Source organism: Oryctolagus cuniculus, chromosome 3, assembly GCF_964237555.1.
Source record: "Oryctolagus cuniculus chromosome 3, mOryCun1.1, whole genome shotgun sequence".
Classification (NCBI taxonomy): domain Eukaryota; kingdom Metazoa; phylum Chordata; class Mammalia; order Lagomorpha; family Leporidae; genus Oryctolagus; species Oryctolagus cuniculus.
In genome coordinates, this window is record NC_091434.1 from 73208620 (window position 1) to 73232311 (window position 23692).

At 41.7% G+C, this 23692-nt stretch overlaps 1 protein-coding gene across 2 annotated transcripts in view; it reads left to right on the forward strand.

Annotated features, from left to right (window-relative positions):
• The window catches only part of STK39 (serine/threonine kinase 39), a 335022-nt gene that overhangs the window by 293174 nt on the left and 18156 nt on the right, over positions 1-23692 (forward strand). Inside the window, exon 17 of one of the 2 annotated variants that reach the window (XM_051848536.2) lies at positions 6424-6549. The exons of the other annotated variant lie outside the window; for it this stretch is intronic. Within the exon in view, the coding sequence (XP_051704496.1) occupies positions 6424-6500 (77 nt within the window). The 3' untranslated portion in view covers positions 6501-6549. Of the gene's footprint in view, positions 1-6423; positions 6550-23692 lie in introns of those variants that run through there. 2 annotated transcript variants of the gene reach the window in all.

The window sequence follows — 23692 nt, forward strand, 5'->3', positions numbered from 1 at the left end:
TCTTAATTTAATCACAGTTCTTGAGGAAATGAGCCTAGGCGGTCTTAATTGAGTGCCTTTATGCCTGTGGAATTCTTTTCCTCCATTGGCATACCAAAATTAAAATCTGTTGAGCTTCACGTTCTTACCACAAAGCCTCTGAGCCACATTTTAGTCAATAATCCATCCCACATCCTCCCCACCTTTTTTTTTTTTTTTTCCTGCTCTGATCCAGTTCCTGACAGTTTGAGTTTTTTTTACCATAGTGTAGAGGTTGCAACCTGGTGGCTCAAGACTCAGATCCTGCCTGCAAACATATTTTATTTGGCCTGGATAAACAAAGCTTTGGAATGTGTTGCCAGCATCTCAAAAGAGAGATGACAGAAGAATCCAGTTCTAGCTTAAAACCAGAACAACTGAAAATAGCAGCACATACATTTCTGGATTGCGACAATTCTGCCACCTCCTCTGGGACTGAGTTGCATTACCCTGCAGGCCTCTGAAGACATCTGAGGTCCCATTCCCTGAAGAGAGCATTAGTGCTAACGGGTGCCATCCTGTTTTCTTCCTGCATACACAGCATGTCATCTCTACAGACTTAGATAAAGGCAGTTTAAGAATTTCTAAGCAAAAAACACATATGATTTTTCCAGGTGATCAGACTGCTCTTTTTCTCTCTCTGACTCCCATTCTCTCTCTGTGTAACTCTTCAAATAAATAAATAAATCTTAAAAAAAAATAGACTTTACTGATGGTATTCACAGTAATAAACCCAGTCCATATGTGCTGCCCTCCTAAAATATAAGATTGCAGCACTTGTCTACAATTAGATAATAAAATGGAGCAGCAGTACGTGGGTTCTCGCAGCTTTTTAAAGATTCCTGCCTCCCTGATAATTCATTGGAAATCACCAGCATCCTTAGGCAAGATCTTGGACCAGAAGAATTCATTGTGTACCAAATTGTCTAATTTTTGAAAAAAAGGTTAAACAAGACCATTAAAACATAAAATCCTAACTTGTTTCATGTGACGGAGGGAAGTCATGTGTAACCTTGAAGATTGATCTAAGAGTGCCCACTGTGGCGGGCCGGCACTGTGGCATAGCGGGTAAAGCCGCTGCTTGCAGTGCTAGCATCCCATATGGGTGCCAGTTCGAGTCCCAGCTGATCTACTTCTAATCCAGACCTCTGCTATTGACCTGGGAAAGCAGTAAAAGATGGCCCAAGTCTTTGGGCCCCTGCACCCATGTAGGAGACATAGAAGAAGCTCCTGGGTCCTGGTTTCGGATCCGCCCAGTTCCAGCCCATGCAGCCATCTGGGGAGTGAAGCAGCTGGTGGAAGACCTCTCTCTCTCTGTCTCCGCCTCTGTCTCTCTGTAACTCTGCCTTTCAAATAAATAAATAAATATTAACCAAAAAAAAAAAAAAAAAAAGAGTTCCCAAAGTGAGGGTCACTCCTGCTGATATTCAGTCTCTTACATGAAATCCCTGGTCATTTATTAAGACTTTACAGGGGCCGGTACCATGGCGTAGTGGGTAAAGCTACAGCCTTCAGTGCCAGAGTCTCATATTGGCACTGGTTCGAATCTTTTCTGGTGCATTTCCAATCCAGCTCTCTGCTATGGCCTGGGAAAGCAGTGGAAGAAGGCACAAGTCTGCACCCACATGGGAGACCCAGAAGATACTCCTGGCTCCGTGCTTCAGATCAGATCAGCTCCAGCTGGCCAGTTGGGGAGTGAACCAGCAGATGCAAGACCTCTTTCTCTCTCTCTGCCTCCCATTCTCTCTCTGTGTAACTCTTTCAAATAAATAAATAAATCTTAAAAAAAAAAATAGACTTTACTGATGGTATTCACAGTAATAAACCCAGTCCATATGTGCTCCCCTCCTAAAACATAAGATTGCAGCACTCGTCTACAATTAGATAATAAGATGGAGCAGCAGTACGTGGGGTTCTTGCTCAAAGATGAGTATAGTATCATCCTAGCATCCCCCTACTGCTCTTGAGTATCACGATTTCATGGAACTCTAAGACTTCTTCCACTGAGTTCCAACTTGTGTCCCTTTTTATCTCTCCTTCAAGCAAACTGTCACTTCTAAGGTCATCCACCACCACCAGCACCCTCATTTCCCAACACCAGATTGCTACCCAGGTTGATATTCCAATGTTAATGATTGTCACAGGTGAGACCTCTAATTTAAAGTAGTGGTCTTGTCTTGGCCTAGTTTATCTAGCTTGATTTAGTTGTTTTTCATGAAAGACCCTTTATTAGGAAAGTATTGAAGATGGAATGAACGCTTGCATTCTCTCAGTAGTAACTTGGTTGGCTATTGTAACATTTTTATTATCATTAGGATTTTGCAGATTATTAAACCTTGAAAAATGTTTCTAACATATGGCAATAATTCCAATATAGCAGGTATTTGTTACTTTGCCCGACCATGTAATCTTAATTGTCCTTAAAGATAGCTGCAGCTTTTTACCACAACTTCCACTAGTAGTCCAGATTCCCAGTATATGACACTGCCAAAATTGGACTCTATTTAAACACTGTGACTAGTAATTTCTGGTAAAGTGTGATTTGGAAAATGTTAGTGGCTTTGTTGAGAGAGACAGTGTACTAATCAGTCACTAGCCTGAGCTCTGTGTACACAGGAATTCTTATCTGCATTGTTGACTAGTGTATCCAAGACCACTAGAATAATGACATCACCTAGTAGGCTTTCAATAAATGGTGAATTCATTCATTCATTGTCAATGTTACAAAGATATATGGAGTTCTTTTGCTATTGAGTTTTGTTGATCTTAATCAAACTACTGGCTTATCTTAGCAAGTATTGAGGGGTTCATATTTGTACTTTTCAGATGTATAGACTAAACAGGATGGGTATTCCAGAGGTTTCTGCCTTCCAGAATTATGTCTCAGAAACCAGAAGCTGGATTTGCAATCGTTTTTTACTGCATGTCTGAGGCAAGAATGAATTCATCATTTTTATTTCAGCGTTTCTCATTAAAAGCCTAATGCCAATATCTCGTACAGAGCACAGCCAAATTTCAGCTTCTGCAAAACTAAGAATTGGATGTATGTTTGAACAGCATACTGTGGACCTATGGCAGATTAACTCTTTGGAGATGGGAACTGTATATATTTGACTGACCTCCAGCTAGCCAGAAATAAATCTGCATAATTTTGCCAAAATGTGATTTGATTGTGGACAGGGGCCCTCATTTGTCTTGTGGGAGCCTGAATGTCAAGTGCTAGGCCACCGCAGTCTTTGCTTTTCTTGTTCTCCTAGGCAGCAGAGCTTTTGATAAGTAGGCTGGCAAAGAATACATCGTTGTCATCCTTTCTTTTGTCATTAACTGCATTCTCACATAATTGAAATCTCTGTTGAGTGAAGAATTTTTGTTTTGAAGTTTAGTTTCTAGGCAACCATTTAATTGATATTTAATCACATTTCTAATCCATTCTTAACCTTTCAACCTATTGCTGCTGCTTATTTAGCCCTTGAACTGTATCTTACATTAAGTTTTCTTCTAAAAACTGGAAATTTTAATCTGTCATAGCTTTAAAATATATACATCTGAGTAGACAACTTTGATCATGATTTTTATTTTAAAAAAGAGATTTATTTTATTAATATGAAAGGCAGAGCTACAAAAAGGGAGGGAGAGACAGAGAGGTCTTCATCCGCTGGTTCATTCTCCAAATGGCCACAATGGCTGGTGGTAGGCCAGGTCGAAGCCAGAAGCCAGGATATTCTTCCTGATGTCCTACATGAGTGCAGGGGCCCACGCACTTCAGCTGTCTTCTGCTGCTTTCTCAGGCACAGTAACAAGGAGCTAGATTTTAAGTGGAGCAGCGAGGACTCAAATTGATGCCCATACAGTATGCTGGCATTACAGGTGGCTTCTTTACCCACTGTGCCACAACACTGGACCCGATCGTGGTTTTTCTGCACTTATCCTCTCATTTATTTAACTGTACTCTAATGGGTGATCACTGTGCTTTCTTTCTTAATTCAGTTCCCTGCAATTTAACAAATTTCCTATCACATGTATCATGGAAATAAGCCTTAATTGGACTATTTCATTTTTCGTTTTCAAAGAAGCATACTTGTTTCTGGATATGTAAATAAGGATGAAAACTTATAGACTCAACATTCTTTTTAATTTTTCAAATTATTATAACGTGCTTAAAATCCAAGACTTCAGTTCAGCTCCAGTAACTGTCACCTACCACTGTCCAGCCATCCTCACGGGAACCCCGCAGGTTGATTTATCACCTCTCTTTGGTAGAGGTTGACTCTTTAACATCCTTATTTTGTTTTACTTGTTCTTGCATACAAATCGGTTCTTTAGGAGAACTGGTTGGGGATGTACCGGGGAACGGAGGGGAGTGCCATCCGAGGATCTCTGCTTAGTTACAACATCCTGACAGTCAACTGCCTGATGCACCTGCCGAGCTTTGGACTTTTGGGAAATTCAGCTATGGTCCCACATTCATCACAGCTGATTATTTCTTTTTTGGGGCACTCACTAACTTTGCTGCTTAGAAGATGGCTGCGGTGCTGATCCTTCTGATGATTGGGAGTGCTTTTCCAGCCCTGAAGCAGCTAAGGAGCAGTGGAGTGCAACACCTCACCCCATTGCCGCTGCAGTCTCTTGGCTGTTCCAACTGAGAATTGTCAGCATAAGGAGGATATGACAAGACACACCGAGAGACGTGTGGCAAACTGCTCTCCCTGGCGCTGTAAAGGCTGGGCACTCTGGCTGAGGGCCAGTGATGACTCCAGTGCTTCAGTACTGATTTTTTTTTTTTTTTTTTTTTTTTTTTTTTTTTTTTTGGACAGGCAGAGTTTGAGAGAAAGAGACAGAGAGAAAGGTCTTACTTTTTCTGTTGGTTCACTTCCCAAGTGGCTGCTGCAGCTGGCGCGCTGCGCTGATCCAAAGCCAGGAGCCAGGTGCTTCCTCCTGGTCTCCCATGCGGGTGCAGGGCCCAAGCACTTGGGCCATCCTCCACTGCCTTCCTGGGCCACAGCAGAGAGCTGGACTGGAAGAGGAGCAACTACTGGGACAGAACAGGCGCCCTAACCGGGACTAGAACCCGGAGTGCCGGTGCCGCAGGCAGAGAATTAGCCTAGTGAGCCGCAGCACCGGCCGAAAGCCACAGATCTTTGAGGGCTCCTTGTCCATCCCTGGGGCTGCCCTTCACATGGGCAAGAAGTTAAGCTGCCCATCTTCTCACCTTTTTGCTCAGTCTCCTAGAGGCATTTGACTGAATCTACCTATATTATATATTTTTTATATATATAAAATTGCACAATATGTATATATATATAATATATATATAAAATATATTTTGGTGGTTTTAAACATGATCGTGATCTCTTAGGAATTTTAAGTGTAAATTTCTTAACTTGTCATTTAATATAAACCAAACCAGCTCCATCACCATCTTCTATTCCAGCAACATTTTTTTTTCTCTTATTAACAAGATGAACACTTCACCCAAGGAGGGAAAAATATTTTCCCCCCTTAAAGTAGGAAAAAATACATAAAGCATCAACAACAAAATAATCCCCAGAGCTGCCTTACTTTTCTACAGCTTGAACTGGGACCAGCCATCAAATTCTTAAGTGTTGAGGTGTTTGAAAACTCTTGACTGAAAGGCACTAGGATCAAAGAGATGATGATGGGATTTTATGTTGGGAAACATTGGCCCCTTTTCTCTCTGAATGGTCATGCTGCAGAATGTGGAGGGCTTTGAGATGTGTGTTTCATTTCTTCCCTTACATCATCATTTGAGTTCTCAAAGGATAGTCATATAGGATCATGCCTTGTGACAGCTTTGCAGGAGCGGACTCAACTTTTAGGTTACCTGGCACCTGCTGTTTGATGGAAGGAAGAGGACCCCATCCATAAGGGGGTACCAGTACTGCTGCTTAAATCCTGATTCTTACTTTAAGTGCCTGCCTTAAAGCAGTGGCAGTCTGTTTTAAGAAGTAGATGTCTGTTTGAGAGGCAGCATGCATTGAGATTCTACGTAATTTTCACCAGAAATGTGACCTTGCGCAAGTTTCTTCATCTGTTTGTGCCTCAATCTCCTATGAAAATGAGGCAAATACTGGTTCTAATCTCTTAAGGTGACTGTAAGAATGAAAATTGATGCTTTAGGGCCTGGGTCTCAGCAAATATTAGGGTACCTCAAAAGTTTGAGGGAAAATGGATTAAAAGATAATGTTTGTTTTGGTACAGGAAAATTTTTTAATCCCATTTCATAGTACACATTTTTCAAGAACTTTTTGAAGATCCAATTTTTTCGTACCAAAGTAAAGTTATCTGTGAATTCCATTTTTCGTAAACATTTTGAAGTGCCCTCATATCATTAGTCATTAATGATAGTTTCATTTATTCTGAACTGTTTCATTATTGTTCTTACAGGGTTTCTTAAAATCAAAATGAGGAACTGTCAACTCAAGAACTTGCTCAACAAGTTTCATAAGCATTCAATGAAATGAAAATCTCACTTCAAGGAGCGCAGAATGGTTTCCGTATTCCTTGGGTGGTTTAGTGCAGGGCTCAGGAGAGCTCGCAGCAGAACTGTCTTTGTGAAGTTATCAGAATTTCATGCAGCAGGGTTGCCTTGGCCTCCCTTTCCTAGTTTCTCATCAGAGTTGTCGAGATCGTCTCCTTAATGACCTGTTTTATTAAATGATTGGGCAGCCCTGAACAGAATACATCAGTGAAAGGGAGAAATGTTGTTTGCTCTTTGTTTTAGGATTGCGTATCATTTTTCTCATGAGCACTCTACAGCATTCTTTCTGGAGTTACCTTCTCTGTGGATGCCCTACTGTCGAGGTCTCCAGGTGGAAGAGTGATGGAATCACAGAGTTGAAAAGGGCTGCAGAGTACATACGCCCTGGTCTTCTCACAGCTGGCCAGTCTAAGTCGGTTAACCGCCGTCTTCACAGCTGAAAAGCATAGCATTACGATAAGCCCAAGGAAGGGGAAGGGGCTGGGAGGCCTTGGCTTTGTAGTGTGGCTAGAGCAGGGCTGGCAAGTGCTCTGTGTCTGCTTGTGCCCTCTCTTTGGAACCACACACTGACTTCAGTTGCGACTCAAAGCTTTTCATTCGAGTTCTTCCAATAGGAAGAAAAATCCAAGTTAATGATGAGATCTTGCTGCCTTAAATAGCATCAGAATAAGCAGTGTTGACTTGTTCTCTCTGAGACTACAGACAGCCCCCAGTCTTGTTTGCCCTTTTCACCGTGTCAAGCATTCTGATTTTCATTTCTTGGTGCATTATTGATGATCATCCCCAAGTCAGCAACTCTTCTCCGGTTCCTCTTCTGTAGTTTTGATTGCTGGCAACCCCTCTTGGTACTCAGCCTCCTCACTGCCCAAGGCTCCCTCTTGCCTAAGATAATCAGCATCTTTATTCACATGGAGAACAAGCCAGCTGCACCTCCTAATGACCTCCATGTTGTTCCTTTCTTATCTAGTCCCTTGCCAGAAGTGTTTTGTTTGTCTCCCCTTGTTTTTTATTCCCCAAATCAGTGTGACATCTATCCCACTCTTTTTTTTTTTTTATCTATTACCTGTTGTAAAAAGTCTGGGACCATTTGTAGTACTCAGGTTTGTAAGGCTTAACACAGTTGTTATCCTGATTATCTATTAGGGGAGATACTCAAATCTAAAAATGAAATCATTTTAATATTATTGTTTTCTATTCATGTGAGGAACTTGTGGTATCTGACAGTTTTATAAAAGTTTGGTGATCTCTTAGTTCAGAAGTTCCAATATTACTGCAAGGACCCAAGAAAAGTTGTTCCCTGGATAGATTTGGGTAACTGTTTTTAAAATTTTATTTATTTTAAAGGTGGAGTAAGAGAGGAAGAGACACAGAGCTGGAGAGAGGTCTTCCATTCTCTGCATTAGTTCTTAAATGACCACAACAATCAGGACTGGGCCAGGAACCAACAAGCCAGGAGCCAGGAACTTTATCAGGGTCTCCTGTGTGGGTGGCTGGGTTCCAGGAAAGTTGGGTCATCTGCTGCTGCTTTCCCAGGCACTTTAGCAGGGAGTTGAATGGAAGTGTAGCAGCTGGGACTTGAACTAGCACTCTGATATGGGATGGCAAGTGTCACAAGTAGGGGATTACTTAACCTGCTGCATCACAGTGTTGGCCCCTGGGATTTAGTCCCCCTTGATTCCTTAGAGATCCAGCGCATCTGCACTGAAGGCTGTTTTTTTTTTTCTCCTGTCATTCTTTTCAAATAATTTCTCATGGTAGCGACAGCAACAACCAGCAGCTCTCCTTTGATAATTATCATGACTGTTGGCTTAAAGGGCAACATTCTTTAGGATCATCTCTGCTCCTTCTCATCACAAAGGAGATTGGGATTTTTTTAAGTCAGGTGTTGCACAAGTTACTAGTGCTGGCTATGTGCACATAACAGGTGAATTCCAATCTAGAGAAATTTTAGTGAAAAGCTGTGACTAGGGATACTATGGGAAAACTATTTGATCTACTTGGTGTTTCCTTTCTTCCCACAATATTTTATTTCATGAATATGAGAGACATGCAGGTCCATTATAACTGGGCTGCTACGAGTTTTGAGTATAGGGTTGTTATGAACCTGTTGAATGTTTAAGATATTTATTTCCTGAAATTACCTTCTTACAGCTTGTGGTAGGTGATAAGTGAGTGTTTTGATGGCCTAAAGCATGAATGTTAATATTAATTATTCATGCTAACAGTAATACAGATGTGGAGTCTCTGAGGCCATGTCTTACTATCTAGATTGACACTTTTCTCCCTAAAATTAATGTCAGATAACCATGAGGAGTTCAGTAAGCCTAGTGGTTTCATTAGGATGTGCTTCCAGATATAAGGTTATAATCCATGTTCTGTGGAAATAGATAATGAAGAGGCTTGGAACTTCCTTCTGTAGACAATATCCACTGCAGGATAACAGCTTCCTTTTGATCTTAAATGATGCACAGGCAGTCCTGCCTGAAGATGAAAGGGAAGAGTCAGTAACCCCAAGAGGTGCGTTCTAACACCAGGACCTGTCAGAAGCCGTGTTTCCACTGCTAACTGTACTCATGCAGTGTTGTTGAAACAAACAATGGCACAAGCAAAAAAAATCAATTCAGAACCTCTTCCACTGAAAGAAGTTTTTTTTTTTTTTTTTCCTTTTCTGTGTTGTTTTTATCTCCATTACCCTGGTGGTAAGAGAACTGTATAGGGAAAGAAAAATGAATTCCCTGGGAGAAGGTTTCTTATCTATTCAATTAGGGCAACTAATACAGTGAGATACAGTGATTTCTCAATTAATGAATCATGTGAGCAGAAAGCTGCATTACACAGGGCTAGTCCCATGAAGACCTGCACCCGTGTACAAGCTGCCCTCATGTATATGACAGAGCTGTCTGCACATTATAAAAAATGGCTCTACATGTATAATTTTTCATTTTAAACTGTACTTTAAATGTTAGTTGGATATATTTAATGATATGTACAGCCCCCAATCAGCAAGTCAATTGAGTGTTCCAAATAGATATATTTTTTACAAAGCCAAACCATATTTCCCCGAAATTGTCATTAATAAAACGTTTTCTGTTTTAGTTTTAATTAGCACATAACAATCACGCAAATGTAAGGGACATGCATTGAGTCATGATCAGATTGGGGTGGTCAGCACAACCAGCTGTAACATTTTTCTCTGTGCATGGCTGCCACCATCATTAACTCATCTTATATTTAACCACTCCCATGTGGATGAGACCCTGCATGGGTCTCTCCTAGCCATCCAGTCTTGCCACTTCAGTATAGCTCTCAGACTTGCACTGCCCCTGCCTCTACCTGGGACGTTGTCACCCACCTGGCAAACTCCCACTCTTCCTCCAAAGCTTACATTATTATAGATTAAGAATCACCTCCTCCCAGAAGCCCACCCAGCGCTCTCCAGGCCATTTGCCTCTGTGCTGACATCACAGCTTGTTCCTATTCCTCCAGCAGCACTCGCAGGGGTATTCTGTAGCCGTTTGCTTATGGATCTGACTGCCTACTGTGCAAGACAATGTTTCTGTTACTTGTATCTTTATCTCCCCAGCATCCAACAGGACACCAGCATACAGTACACACCATATAAGAATAACTTCAGGGCCGGCACCGTGGCTCACTTGGTTAATCTTCTGCCTGCGGCACCGGCATTCCATTTGGGCACCGGGTTCTAGTCCCGGTTGCTCCTCTTCCAGTCCAGCTCTCTGCTGTGGCCCAGGAGGGCAGGGGAGGATGACCCAAGTCCTTGGGCCCTGCACCCGCATGGGAGACCAGGAGGAAGCTCCTGGCTCCTGGCTCCAGGTGGGCATAGCTCCGGCTGTGGCGGCCATTTGGAGGGTGAACCAACTGAAGGAAGACCTTTCTCTCTGTCTTTCTGTCTGTCTGTCTCTCTCACTGTCAAATAAATAAAAAATAGAATAAGTTTAATAACTGAATGGTCCTAATATAATTGTTGAAACATACACCTGCTTTTTGTTTGTTTTTTTTTTAAGAAAGTCATAGATCTTATGAGGGGGCAGCTCACATTTCCCCAGAGGTCACCCATCACCACTCCCTCCCTCTTCATTCCCTGGACTGTAGCTGCCAGCACAGCAGGCCCCAGTCTCTATGATCCCAACCTATTTTCTCATGGTAAAATGTACATTCTCAAGGGTCCTCAGTAGGTACTACAGCTGACCCACATAGGACTCTGGAGGGCAGGGAAACAGCAGTAATAGGGACCAGAAGGATTTGAGGCTTCAAAAAAAAGACTCTCTCTCTTTCTCTTTTTCTCTATCTCTCTCTTGCTCACACACACAGAGAGAGTGCGTGCGCATGAGAGAGAGAGAGATGGAGAGAGAAGAGAGAAAGATCTTAGACTTGCTGGTTCACTCAAATTGCTGTAGTGGCTCTAGCCAGCCTGAGGCCAGGAGCCCAGAACCTCATTCAGATCTCTCTTGTGGTTGGCAGGGGCTCAAGCACTTGGGCCATCTCTACTTCTTCCCAGGCTATTAGCAGGAAGCCAGATCAGAAGCAGAGCAGCTGGGACTCTGACCAGTGCTCCATTATGGGAAGCTGGTGGCTAAATCCACTGCACCACAAAGCTGGCCCAAGGATTTGAATATTTAAATTGGGATGAGAGCAAGCACAGAAATGTAGGAGAATTTAACCCAAATCCCATATTGCACTTTAGGGAGAAAAAGGTAAGGGTGTGATTTTGACAGAGAAGAAGGAATAATCTCATAACAGTGAGTACCGCAGCCTCAGCTTCCAGTGTCTGGAGTCCTATGCAGGGGGCACCGGGGAGGCCGTGTTGGGATCAGTGCGCTGTCATCAGAATGGACATGAGAATGCCAGAACTCTGCAGGATTGTCAGAATGGGAGGAGCAAAGAGTTGTTCTAGCCTCCCTTCTCCAAGGAAGAGTAATTTCGTTTCCACTAGTTTCTAATTGCCTACAATTCCCATACTATGAAATATATCTTTCTGGTCATAATGAGAAATGAAGGCTCAAATTGAATTGCAGATGCCTGGAAGAGGTAACATTATCCTTGATAAAATATACTGCTGTTTTCATTCATTCCTTCATTCCGTCAGCATACCTGTGGGTCTTCAGAGAGCTAGACGATGTGTACCAATGAACCACATACACCTTGTGTCTGTCGTAGTGCTTTTGTGGCCTTTGCCCATTGGAGAGGAAAAGGAGTTTTTGAAACCTCTAGTGGGGTTGAGGAAGTTAGTTTTGTAGAATGGGGAGAGATGTCATAAAGTGGAAGCTGGAGATGCAAGAAGACAGCTTTTGTCATTTTGCCTTGATGTACTCTGCTTAATCATCACCTCTGTGGGCAGAAAAGTTTTTAAAAAAAAAAAAATGTACCTCCTGTGGGAAAAAATGGCAGAGGAAACTCCATGCAGATTGGTGGGACAAGGTGGGCCTTCAATAGAACAACTAAAAAATATGGTGGAAAGACTTAGCAACATAAAAAAAAAATTGTAAAATGTACACTAGAGAAGCACTAGATTACTTTCACTAGATTACAGTTAGACTCACATCTGACTTCTCATCAGAAACACTACAGGCTAGGAGAGAATGGTGAGATATATTCCAAGTCTTTAGAGAAAAACACTGTTAACCCAGAATACCCTGCAAAGCTGTCATTATGAATGAAGGTGAAATAAAGATCTTCCATAACAAAGAGAAAATGAAAGAATTTATCACCACCTGTCCAGCCTTACAAAAGATGGTTAAGGAGGTGCTACACACAAACACAGAAGCATGGTCATCACTATGAAAGAAAGTGAAGGCAGAAAATATCCTAGTAAAAGTACAAAGGAAATCCAAAGTAAACAATAGGAATATTTATGGAAAAATGGCAGGGCCAAGTCGTTACTTATCAATAGTCACCTTGAATTAAATGGCCTCAACTCTCCAGTTAAAAGATACAGACTGGCTGAGTGGATTAAAAAACAGAACCCATCTATTTGCTGCCTACAAGAAACACATCTCACCAACAAAGGTACATGCAGAATGAGAGTGAAAGGATGAAAAAAGATATTCCATGCTAACAGGAAACAAAAAAGAGCTGTTGTAGCCATTCTAGTATCAGACAAAGTAGACTTTAACACAAAAACTGCTAACAGAGACAAAGAAGGGCACTATGTAATGATTAAAGGGATCAATTCAGCAGGAAAATGTGACTACTATAAATGTATATGCACCTAATTACAAGGCACATGGCTATTTAAAAGAAAAGTTAATGGATCTACAGGGAGACATAGACTCCAATACGATAGTAATGGGGGACTTCAGTACCTCAATTTCAGCAATGGACAGATTGACCAGACAGAAAATCAGCAAGGAAACAATGGAGTTGATTGACACTATATACCAAATGAATTTAATGGATATCTGCAGAATTTTTATCTTGCAGATGCAGAATACGCATTCTTCTCACAAGTGAATGCAACTTTCTCTAGGATAGACCACACACTAAGCTATAAAGCAAGTTTCAGCAAATTCAAAAACATAAAAATCATACCATGCATCTTCTCTGACCACAACAGAATGAAGCTGGAAATCAACAACTTAGGAATCTCTAGAACATATGCAAACACATGGAGACTGAACAACCTGCTCCTGAATGAACAGCAGGTCATTGAAGGAATCAAAAAAGAAATCAAAAAATTTCTGGAAACGAATGAAGACAGCAATACAACATATCAAAATGTATAGGATACAGCAAAAGCAGTGTTAAGAGGAAAGGTTGGGGGCTGGTGCTGTGGTGCAGCAGGTAAAGCCACCACCTGGAGTGCCGACATTCCATATGGGTGCCAGTTTACGTCCCGGCTGCTCCACTTCCTTCCAGCTTTCTGCTATGGCTTGGGAAAGCAGTAGAAGATGACCCAAGTCCCTGGGCCCCTGCACTCATGTGGGAGACCCGGAAGAGGCTCCTGACTCCTGATAGGCACAGCTCCGGCTGTTGCAGCCACCTGGGGAGTGAACCAGCAGATAGAAGACCTCTCTGTCTCCCTCTCTGCCTCTTCTTCTCTGTGTGTAACTCTGACTTTCAAATAAATAAAAAAAAATTAAAAAAAAAAAAAGAGGAAAGTTTGTAGCAATTGGTGCCTACATCAAGAAATTGAAAGACATCAAGTAAATGAGCTATCGGTGCATCTCAAGGACCTAGTAAACCAAACCTAAAACTAGTAGGAAAAAAGAAATAATTAAATTTAGAGAAGAAATAAGCAAAATTGAAACAAAAAAATACAAAATATCAGCGAAACAAAAAGCTGTTTTTCTGCTGGCGCCGTGGCTCAATAGGCTAATCCTCCGCCTGCGGCGCTGGCACACTGCGTTCTAGTTCCGGTTGGGGCACTGGATTCTGTCCCAGTTGCCCCTCTTCCAGGCCAGCTCTCTGCTGTGGCCAGGGAGTGCAGTGGAGGATGGCCCAAGTGCTTGGGCCCTGCACCCTATGGGAGACCAGGAGAAGCACCTGGTTCCTGCCTTCGGATCAGTGCGGTGCACTGCAGATCAGCTGCAGCGCGCCGGCCACAGCGGCCATTGGAGGGTGAACCAACAGCAAAGGAAGACCTTTCTTTCTGTCTCTCTCACTGTCCACTCTGCCTGTCAAAAAAAACCCTTTTTTTGAAAAAATAAACAAAATTGATACTCCACTGTCTCAACTAACTGAAAAAAAAAAGAGGGAGAAGACCCAAATCAATAAAATTAGAAATGAAAAAGGAAATGTAACAACAGACACTACAGAAATAAAAATAATCATCAGAAATTACTACAAAGAGCTGTATTATGTTTTCCAACAAACTGGGAAATCTAGAATAAATGGATAGATTTCTAGACTCATACAACCTACCTATATTGAGCCATAAAGACATAGAAAACCAAAACAGATCCATAACCAAGATGGAAATTGAATCAGTAATAGAGGCTCTCCCAACAAAGAAAAACCCAGGACTGGATAGCTTCACTGCTGAATTCTACCAGACATTTAAGGAAGAACTAATTCCAATTCTTCCCAGGCTATTTAAAATAACTGAACAGGAGGGAATCCTCACAAGCTCCTTCTATGAAGCCTGCATCATCATAGTTCCTAAACCAGAAAAAAATACAACAGAGAAAGAGAATTATAGGTCAATATCCCTAGTGAACATAGATGCAAAAATCCTCAACAAAATATTAGATAATTGAATCCAGTAACACATCAGAAAGACCATTCACCAGGACCAATTGGGATTTATCCCTGCTATGGAGGGGATGGTTCAATGTTCATAAATCAATAAATGTGATGCATCACATTAACAAACTGGAGAACAAAAACTATATGATTATCTCAGTAGATGCACAAAAACCAACTGATAAAATAAGCCATTTCATGATGAAAACCTTAAGCAAATTGAATATAAAAGGAACATTTCTCAACACAATCAAGGTATCTTGTGACAAACCCAAGGCCAACATACTGTTGAATGGGGAAAAGCTGGAAGCATTCATCCTAAGATCTAGAACCAGACAAGGAAGTCCATTCTCACCATTGCTTTTTAATACGGTCCTGGAAATTTTAGCCAGAGCCATTAGGCAAGAAAAAGAAATCAAAGGGATACAAATTAGGGAGGAGGAAGTCAAAATCTCCCTATTTGCAGATAATATGATTTTATATATAGGGGATCCAAAAGACTCCACTGAGAGACTATTGGAACTCATGGAAGAGTTTGGTAAAGTGACAGGATATGAAGTCAACACATAAAACCAACAATAACCTTTGTATGCACAGGCAGTGCCACATCTGAGAAAGAACTTCTAAGATCAATCCCATTCACAATAGCTACAAAAAAATCAAATACCTTGGAATAAATTTAACCAAGGATGTCAAAGATCTCTACAATGAGAATTACAAAGTATTAAAGAAAAAGACACAGAAAATGGAAAAATCATCCATGTTCATGGATTAGAAGAATCAATATCATCAAAATGTTATACTACCAAAAGCAATTTACAGATTCAATGCAATCCCAATCAAAATATCAAGGACACTGTTCTCAGATATAGAAAAAAATGATGCTGAAATTCATATGGAGGCACAGGAGACCTTGAATTTCTAAAGCAATCTTAGATGATAAAAATAAAACCAGAGGCATCACAATACCAGATTTCAAGACATACTACAGGGCAGTTATAATCAAAACAGCCTGGTATTTATACAAAAACAGATAAACCAATGGAAAAGAATAGAAATATCAGAAATCAACCCATGTATCTACAACCAACTTACCTTTGACAAAGGGGCTAAAATCAATCCCTGGACCACCAAGGACAGTCACTTCAACAAGTGGTGCTGGAAAACTGGATTTCCACACATAGAAGTATGAAGCAACACCCCTCCTTAATCCTTACACAAAAATCCACTCAAAATGGATTAAAGTCCTTTTTCTATGACCCTATATTATCAGATTATTAAAGAAAATTGGAGAAACCCTGCAAGACATTGGCAAGGCAAAGAGTCCTTAGAAAAGACCCCAGAGACACAGGTGATCAAGCCAAAATTGACAAATGAGATCACATCACATTGAGAAGCTTCTGTACTGCAGAAGAAACACTCAAGGCAGTGAAGAAACAGCCCTCAGTGTAGGACATTTATTTCTAAACTATTCAACTGATAAAGGACTAATAACCAGAATCTACAAAGAGATCAAGAAACTCAACAACAAAACAAACAACCCAGTTAAGAAATGGGCAAAGGACTTAAATAGGCATTTTTCTACAGAGGAAATTCAAATGGCCAACACACACACGAAAAAGTTATCAAATCACTAGCCATCAGGGAAATACAAATCAAAACCACAATGATGTTTCACCTCACTCCAGTTAGAATGGCTTTCATACAGAAATCAACAAACAATAAATACTGGCAAGCATGTGGGAGAAGAGTTACCCAAATCCACTGTTGATGGGAATGTAAACTGATTAAGCCATTATGAAAGACAGTATGGAGATACTTCAGAAATCTGAATATAGACTTACCATATGACCCATCCATTCCACTCCTGGGAATTTACCCAAGGGAAATAAAATCAGCGTATGAAAGTGTTATCTGTACCCTATGTTTATTGCAGCTCAAGTCATAATAGCTAAGATGAAATCAACCCAAATGCCCATTAACTGAAGACTGGATAAAGAAATTATGGTATATGTACACCATAGAATATTACACAGCGATAAAAATGAAATCCTGTCATTTACAACAAAATCGATGAAACTGGAAAATAATAATCTTAGTGAAATAAGCCAGTCCAAAAAGGACAAATACCATATGTTCTCCCTGAGCTGTGTTAACTAATAGTGCACCTAAAGGACAATCTATGGAAGTAAAATTAACACTTCAAAATGCAATGACATTGAACAGCTGTTGTCTCTTGAGCAGTAGTTTTTTGTCATACAGTTAGTTGAACTCTTTACTTAGTATAATCGTATGTGTATAAAGTTAACTGAAAATAGATCTTAGTTTAAAAATAAGAATGGGAATAGGAGAGGGAGGAGGAAGAGGGGTAGGAGTATGGGTGGCAGGGCAGGTACAGTGGGAAGGATCACTATATTCCTAAAGTTGTATTTATGAAAACCATGAAGTTTGTATTCCTTAAATAAAAGGTTGGGGAGCGGGGGAAGTACCCCTTCCTCTTAGCCACCAGATACTTGCAGATCTTCTGCTTGTTAATTCATTCTGTGTCTACAGCTGCCAGATTCCATGTTAGGTGATAAGAATCGAGATGACAAATGGGACTACTATAGGAAGTTCTAGTCTAGCTCCCTTGTAAGTGGGGTGACTTGTCAATTTATCATACAAATGAGGGAGTCCAGAAAGAAAAGGCATCCCACCCCCAGAGAGCTGGAAACACCTTCTGGGTCATCTGCTTCAGGGAGATGCGTTTCATAGTAATTGCCCCGTTGCAGGCAATTCTGATGTTTCTTAGGCCAGCTCCTGTCTGCTGGTGTTTTGGGTAGTCATCGATATAACTACAGCTCCCAGCATGGGTGGAAAATGTGGACAGATGGTTACATGGACTACATGCCTTTCTGGAGATACGGCTTTAGTACTTAACTTTTTATTAGACGTGCTCTTTAAAAGCTGATTGGTGTCAAAAGGGTTTAGTGCAAAATCAAAAAGGAATATACTAGTCAAGAAGTTAATAGTTTTACCACACAACAAACACCGGGACAACTACAATAGGAATGTTCCTCTGTGTCCCATGGGGCTTTAATTTCTGGACATATTCTGTATGTTTTAAACTTGATAGTAACTCCACCAACTGGTGGCCCAGCACCATTCAGCATCTTGCAGGCTGCCCCCTTGAGCCTCAGCACCACCAGCGGGGACCTGAGGTTTCCGGCTAGGGTGTCAGCATTGAATATCTCTCCCACTCCCATCCTGAGTGGAAGCAGCTAGCTGCCCCTTGCTACCTGCCTCCTTTGGGCTGCAGAGTCTGTGACTGTTGCCCTTTAAAGAGAGTTGTGGAAGTCACCTTGCCTCAGGAAAGAGTAGTGGTGGTGGCGGTGGCTAAGGGAGAGGGAAACAGGGAAGAAAATTATAGATCTTTCAGGTTTAATCGTGTGTTAAAGTGGGACCTTTATTCAGTGCAATTATGTCCCATTTTACCAGGCAAGATTGAAGCTTAAAGTTTCACCATTCAAGTCTGCCAAACCCATCCTGGCTTATTTTCTCGGAGCAATTAACAATGATTTGTTTAAAAATTTAAAATGCAGGAGAAATGTTCAATTGAATATGGCAGCAGAACAGGTAGTTTCCGTATGAAATGTTTGATTTCTGTATCCTATAAACTCCACATTCCTGTAATTCTTTTCTTCCTCTGATTCTAGCAATGATTATGCAGTTTCTGAAAGAAGGTTAAGTATTTTACCTCGTTGTTCAGATGTGATGTAGCACACGCAGCCAGTTTTCTTTTAAAGTACTTGATCCGAGCCAGTCCATCAAGGATGGTGGGAGAAGTCGGAGCCAGGGCATGTCACTGGGGAAAGATCTAAAGCTGTTTTCCTCAAAGTGAGAGCCCTGCTTGGCTTGTGCCACAATGTCACCCGACTGCATTGTTAAGCACATTGGACAGTGCAGCAGGTTCAGCTGGCTTTTTATTTACTTTTTTGAAGTAGGAAGACTTCCTCATGGTTGATTTACAGCCTTGCACATATTTCATATCTCATGTGGACCTGAAACAGGTATTTGGCAGCTGGCTACTTTGAGTTTCTACTAGTCGGAGGCACATGGAAGGTATTTTTTCCAAAGAGTTATATTACATATGATAAGCAGGATGATATTTCAAAGTCCTTATAGTTTAGGCTAACGTAGAATGAGGTCCTAGTTAACCCCTGAATTCGTTTAATTTCTGCATATTAAGGAAGTGAATTATTCAGTCTTGCTGTGCACCTGACACTCACTGCTAGATTCTTACTTTAAAGGCTTTGGCATAGATCACAAATCCGCTAAATAACCCAAGAAATGAAGATAAAGTAGATGTCCCTGTCTGGGCCAGCACAGCATACTGTGAGCCAAGGCCCAGCTCAGTCGTCCTCCACGTGGCTGGCCACAGGCGTGGAAGTGCTTCTGTGTGGAAGTCTGCCACAGCCAAGTGCTGGGCCCACCGTCCTTTTGGCTTGCTCTGGGCTTTGTGCTTTTTCCAGATGGCTCTGCCTCAGTTGGCTGCACTGGCTCCTGGTTCAGGTAGCATTCTTCATATCAATGTATGTACTGTCTCATTAATTTTAACTTTCCCAAAGCTTTTCCCAGTCTAGAAGCCACTAGGTTAAATCTCAAGCTGTGTATGTCCTACTAATATGTAACTATTGAAAAATCTCTGTAAAGCAGATCAAGGTGAAATACAAGTTTATGATGAGAAGAAGTTGATCCTATGAAGTTAAGTGTTGCTTTTCACTTTGCTTTGGTATATTTCCTCTGACGGATTTAGAAGTGTTCTGAAATTTGTATGATTTGAGAAAGTTGTAAAGATAGATGTGTAAACTTCTATTAGTGTGTTCAGTTTTAATTAAGTAATTACGTGCTTTGAAGGAGATACAAATTATTTCTAGTCTTAACCACAAACTGTATTGGAGAGAACTGTGACCTGTTAGTTGCACTCGAAGTACCTGCTGCACGTATGTGTCCCCAGAACAATGGTTATGAGACTGTCATTGGAATCCTCGAGTGTGTTGGCTTTCATGCCACATATACACATGCTCTTGTTACTACTCCCAGTCTGTGCTCCTGGGTGTTGGATTCTTCTCTTAGAATCTAGACTTCTAGTATAATTAAATCAGAGCTTCTTACTGCAGACAGCCAAGGGCTGGGAAGGCTTTCTTTTGTACATCTAGAAATCAGTGTTGGTTGGATTTCCTGTGCCGTGTCTCTTCTGCCTTCCATGGGGTGATCATGTCCTTCTTTTCTTTGTGTAATTCTATGCACATTCATGACCTACACCTCCGGGATCCCTTGTGGAAGCGAATTGAGGTTTGTGGACCATACAGGAAGCTCTAGGAGATTTTCCAGGTTGTGAATGCTGCTGCTTGAGTGCTCTCTGTCCAATGGCTTTATTTCATTCACTGGGTAAGCTGGAAGAAAGGTGGACAGGCAGCATCTGAACAGCTTTTATTTTGGGTGAAGAATCTGCTGTGGTTCCTCAACAAAGATTTTGTTTCTTTTTAGGAAAAACATCTGCATAACCCAGCATAACCATACTTGCATTTATGGAAATGCTTATGATATTATCAAAAAGTAGCCCTAAAAAGACTTCACCAGATATACACATGAAAGCAAAGATGCTCTACATACAGCATCTAGTAAAACTACAGCATGTAGTAAAACTACAATGAGAAGGGGTGGGTTTTGTACAGGGGACTGAGCTACTTGAGATACCCTTATTCCATATCCCTGGGACCCAGTTCCACCCTTCCATCTTATCCAGCTTCCTGCTAAGGTACACCATGGGAAATAGCCGGTAATGACTGTAGAACTTGGATCACTGCCACCTGCATAGGAGATCCAGGCCATAATGGAGCTCCAGCCTCCTAGCTTGGCTGGCCCAGCTCTGGCTGTTGCTGACATTTGAGGAATATACCAGCAGATAGAAGATCTCTCCCTCTCTCCTTTCCTCCCTCCTCTGTCACTCAGCTTTTTGAATAAATAAAAATAAATAAATTTCTAAAAATATAGAAATCATGAATTTAAAAGTAGCTATCATGAGGTACCACTACACATTTATTAGAATAGCTAGAATTAAAAACTAGCCTCAGTAATTGTTAGCAAGTGCATAAGAAACTGCAGTGATCATGTACTGCTGGTCAGAATGTACAAATAATACAGTCACCCAGAGAATATTTTGGTGCTTTAATTAAAAGCTGAATATAGTATGCATTATGGGATCTAGCCATTCCACTCCTAGGTACCTGCCCAAGTGAAAAGAAAACACGTGTCTGTATAAAGACTGGAACAGGCCGGCGCCGCGGCTCATTAGGCTAATCCTCCGCCTAGCGGCGCCGGCACACCGGGTTCTAGTCCCGGTCGGGGCGCCGGATTCTGTCCCGGTTGCCCCTCTTCCAGGCCAGCCCTCTGCTGTGGCCAGGGAGTGCAGTGGAGGATGGCCCAGGTGCTTGGGCCCTGCACCCCATGGGAGACCAGGAAAAGCACCTGGCTCCTGGCTCCTGCCATCGGATCAGCGCGGTGCGCCGGCCGCAGCGCGCCGGCCGCGGCGGCCATTGGAGGGTGAACCAATGGCAAAGGAAGACCTTTCTCTCTGTCTCTCTCTCTCACTGTCCACTCTGCCTGTCAAAAAAAATAAAAAATAAATAAATAAAAATAAATAAAGACTGGAACATGGATATTGATAAAAGCTTTGTTTATAACAGCACACCCCAAGCAACCCTACCGGCCCACCAAGGGGCGAATGTGTCCATATACTGTGGTATATATCATGCAAGGGATAAGTACTTCACAGTGAAAAGGAAAGATTTCAAAAAGGATAGATTTAAAAATGATTATGATGTGTAAGAGAAGCCAGAAAAAAAAAATGAATACATACTAAATGAGGCCCCTCGCATAACATTTTAGAAAATGCAAACTAATTTAGGATGACAGACAAGTGATGAGTGGTTTCCTGAACAGACTAGAACACGACAGGGAGGAAACGAGAGAAGGAATTAGAGGAGAGCCTGGAAGCTGCTGAGGGTGATGGCTCCATTTGTTATCTTGATTTTGGTGATGGCTTCACAGTTGTTTATATGTGCCTCTGAAAGCAAACTGTACACTGGAAATATTGCAGTTGATGGTGTGTCAGTTGTACCTATGTACTTCCTACAGCTATTGCAAAACAAGCAAGAGATCTCCCCTCTGAGTGGCTATAAACATTTGGGAGGGGGATTGTTGGGCTATGAAGGGACATCTCCACATGGAGTATCAAGATTTAAAACCCCACGTTAGTACACCTTTAGAATTTTTTCTAGGAAATAAAGGACTTTCCAACAGCCATGTCTCCTAAGCAACAGTCCCCTTTGTGAATCCAAAGCAAATAAATTAATTCTGAGCTTCCCCTTACATAAATGTTATGTATCCCTGGCAAGCCTGACAGTAAAAGATCAGCCATTGTCCACATAGTGTTTTTCATTTCTATTGTTTCACTTTCTTCAACTTCATTCTTAAGAAGAATGAAACTATCAACTTACTAGTATATCACCAGCAGCAGCTAAATGAGAGTACAGTTTTATTGATTATGCCATTTCATTGCTTTCGAAATGAGCAATAATAACATAATGATTATTGAACATTTCCATTACTGTGCTGTTGGCCAGTTCATAAAACTCCACCTTAAACACATTAAAGGAAATTCAGGATCAGAAATGTCAATTTCATGATTATATTTTAAAGGACAGATTGCATATCAGCCAGTTTCAGAAGGCCAAACTGTCTCAGACTTTGATAGTGTGCCCAGGATGACACTAATAACTGGAACTTGCTTGAATCGTAAGAAAAATGGCAGCTATATATCTGTGTTTCTTATGTTTCTCAAACATCCCATCCACCTAAGTATAAATACTATTTGTTTAACATTTTGGTCAACCAAGCAACTTGCTTATAGTATCTGTAACCTTCCTAGAATTTCACCTAACTACTGATTTTACTCACTATTCAGAATTTTAATTTTAAGTGAAATGCAAAGAAAACTTGCATGTAATGCACCTATATTCCTTCAGTATTGCGTTTGTCATTTGCACTATCCTATATGTTTGAAAATGGGCAGCATCTTCTGAGATAACTGTATTATGCCCATCCATGGGCACTGTTTCAGGATTCTCCAGGAAAAACAAAGGCGTAGATTTGTATGCAGGTAGGTTTTTTGAGGAGCGTTTTCTTTTTCTTTTTCTTTTTTTTTTTTTTATTTTTTGACAGGCAGAGTGGACAGTGAGAGAGAGAAACAGAGAGAAAGGTCTTCCTTTGCCATTGGTTCACCCTCCAATGGCCGCCGCGGCCGGCGCGCTGCGGCCGGCGCACCGCGCTGATCCGATGGCAGGAGCCAGGAGCCAGGTGCTTTTCCTGGTCTCCCATGGGGTGCAGGGCCCAAGCACCTGGGCCATCCTCCACTGCACTCCCTGGCCACAGCAGAGAGCTGGCCTGGAAGAGGGGCAACCGGGACAGAATCCGGCGCCCCGACCGGGACTAGAACCTGGTGTGCCGGCGCCGCTAGGCAGAGGATTAGCCTAGTGAGCCGCGGCGCCGGCCGTTGAGGAGCGCTTTCAAGATCACTATCTGTGACCTAATAAAGGAAGTAGAATTTGGGAGATGGAGGAATTAAATTATGCTTCAGCCACAGCAAAGGGAGTTTTGAAGCTTTGGAGATGACCCTTATGGTTGTCCTTCCTGGAAACCACAGGGCCTTTTCTTAGGACCAATCAGGCAGCACAGGCTGCCTTTAGGAAGAGGGCCTGACCATGGCTTAGGCGGCTCTCTGGCCAAGAAAGAGTCCCAGAGAGGAGTAAGTTAAGCTGAGAGTTATTGGCCACCAGTAACTCCAACAGGTAGAGAACAGTTGCCTCATTCTTGAACACAGGATCTGGGCAGTGCTCCACAGGGTCCACTACACTACACTTGCACTCTTCT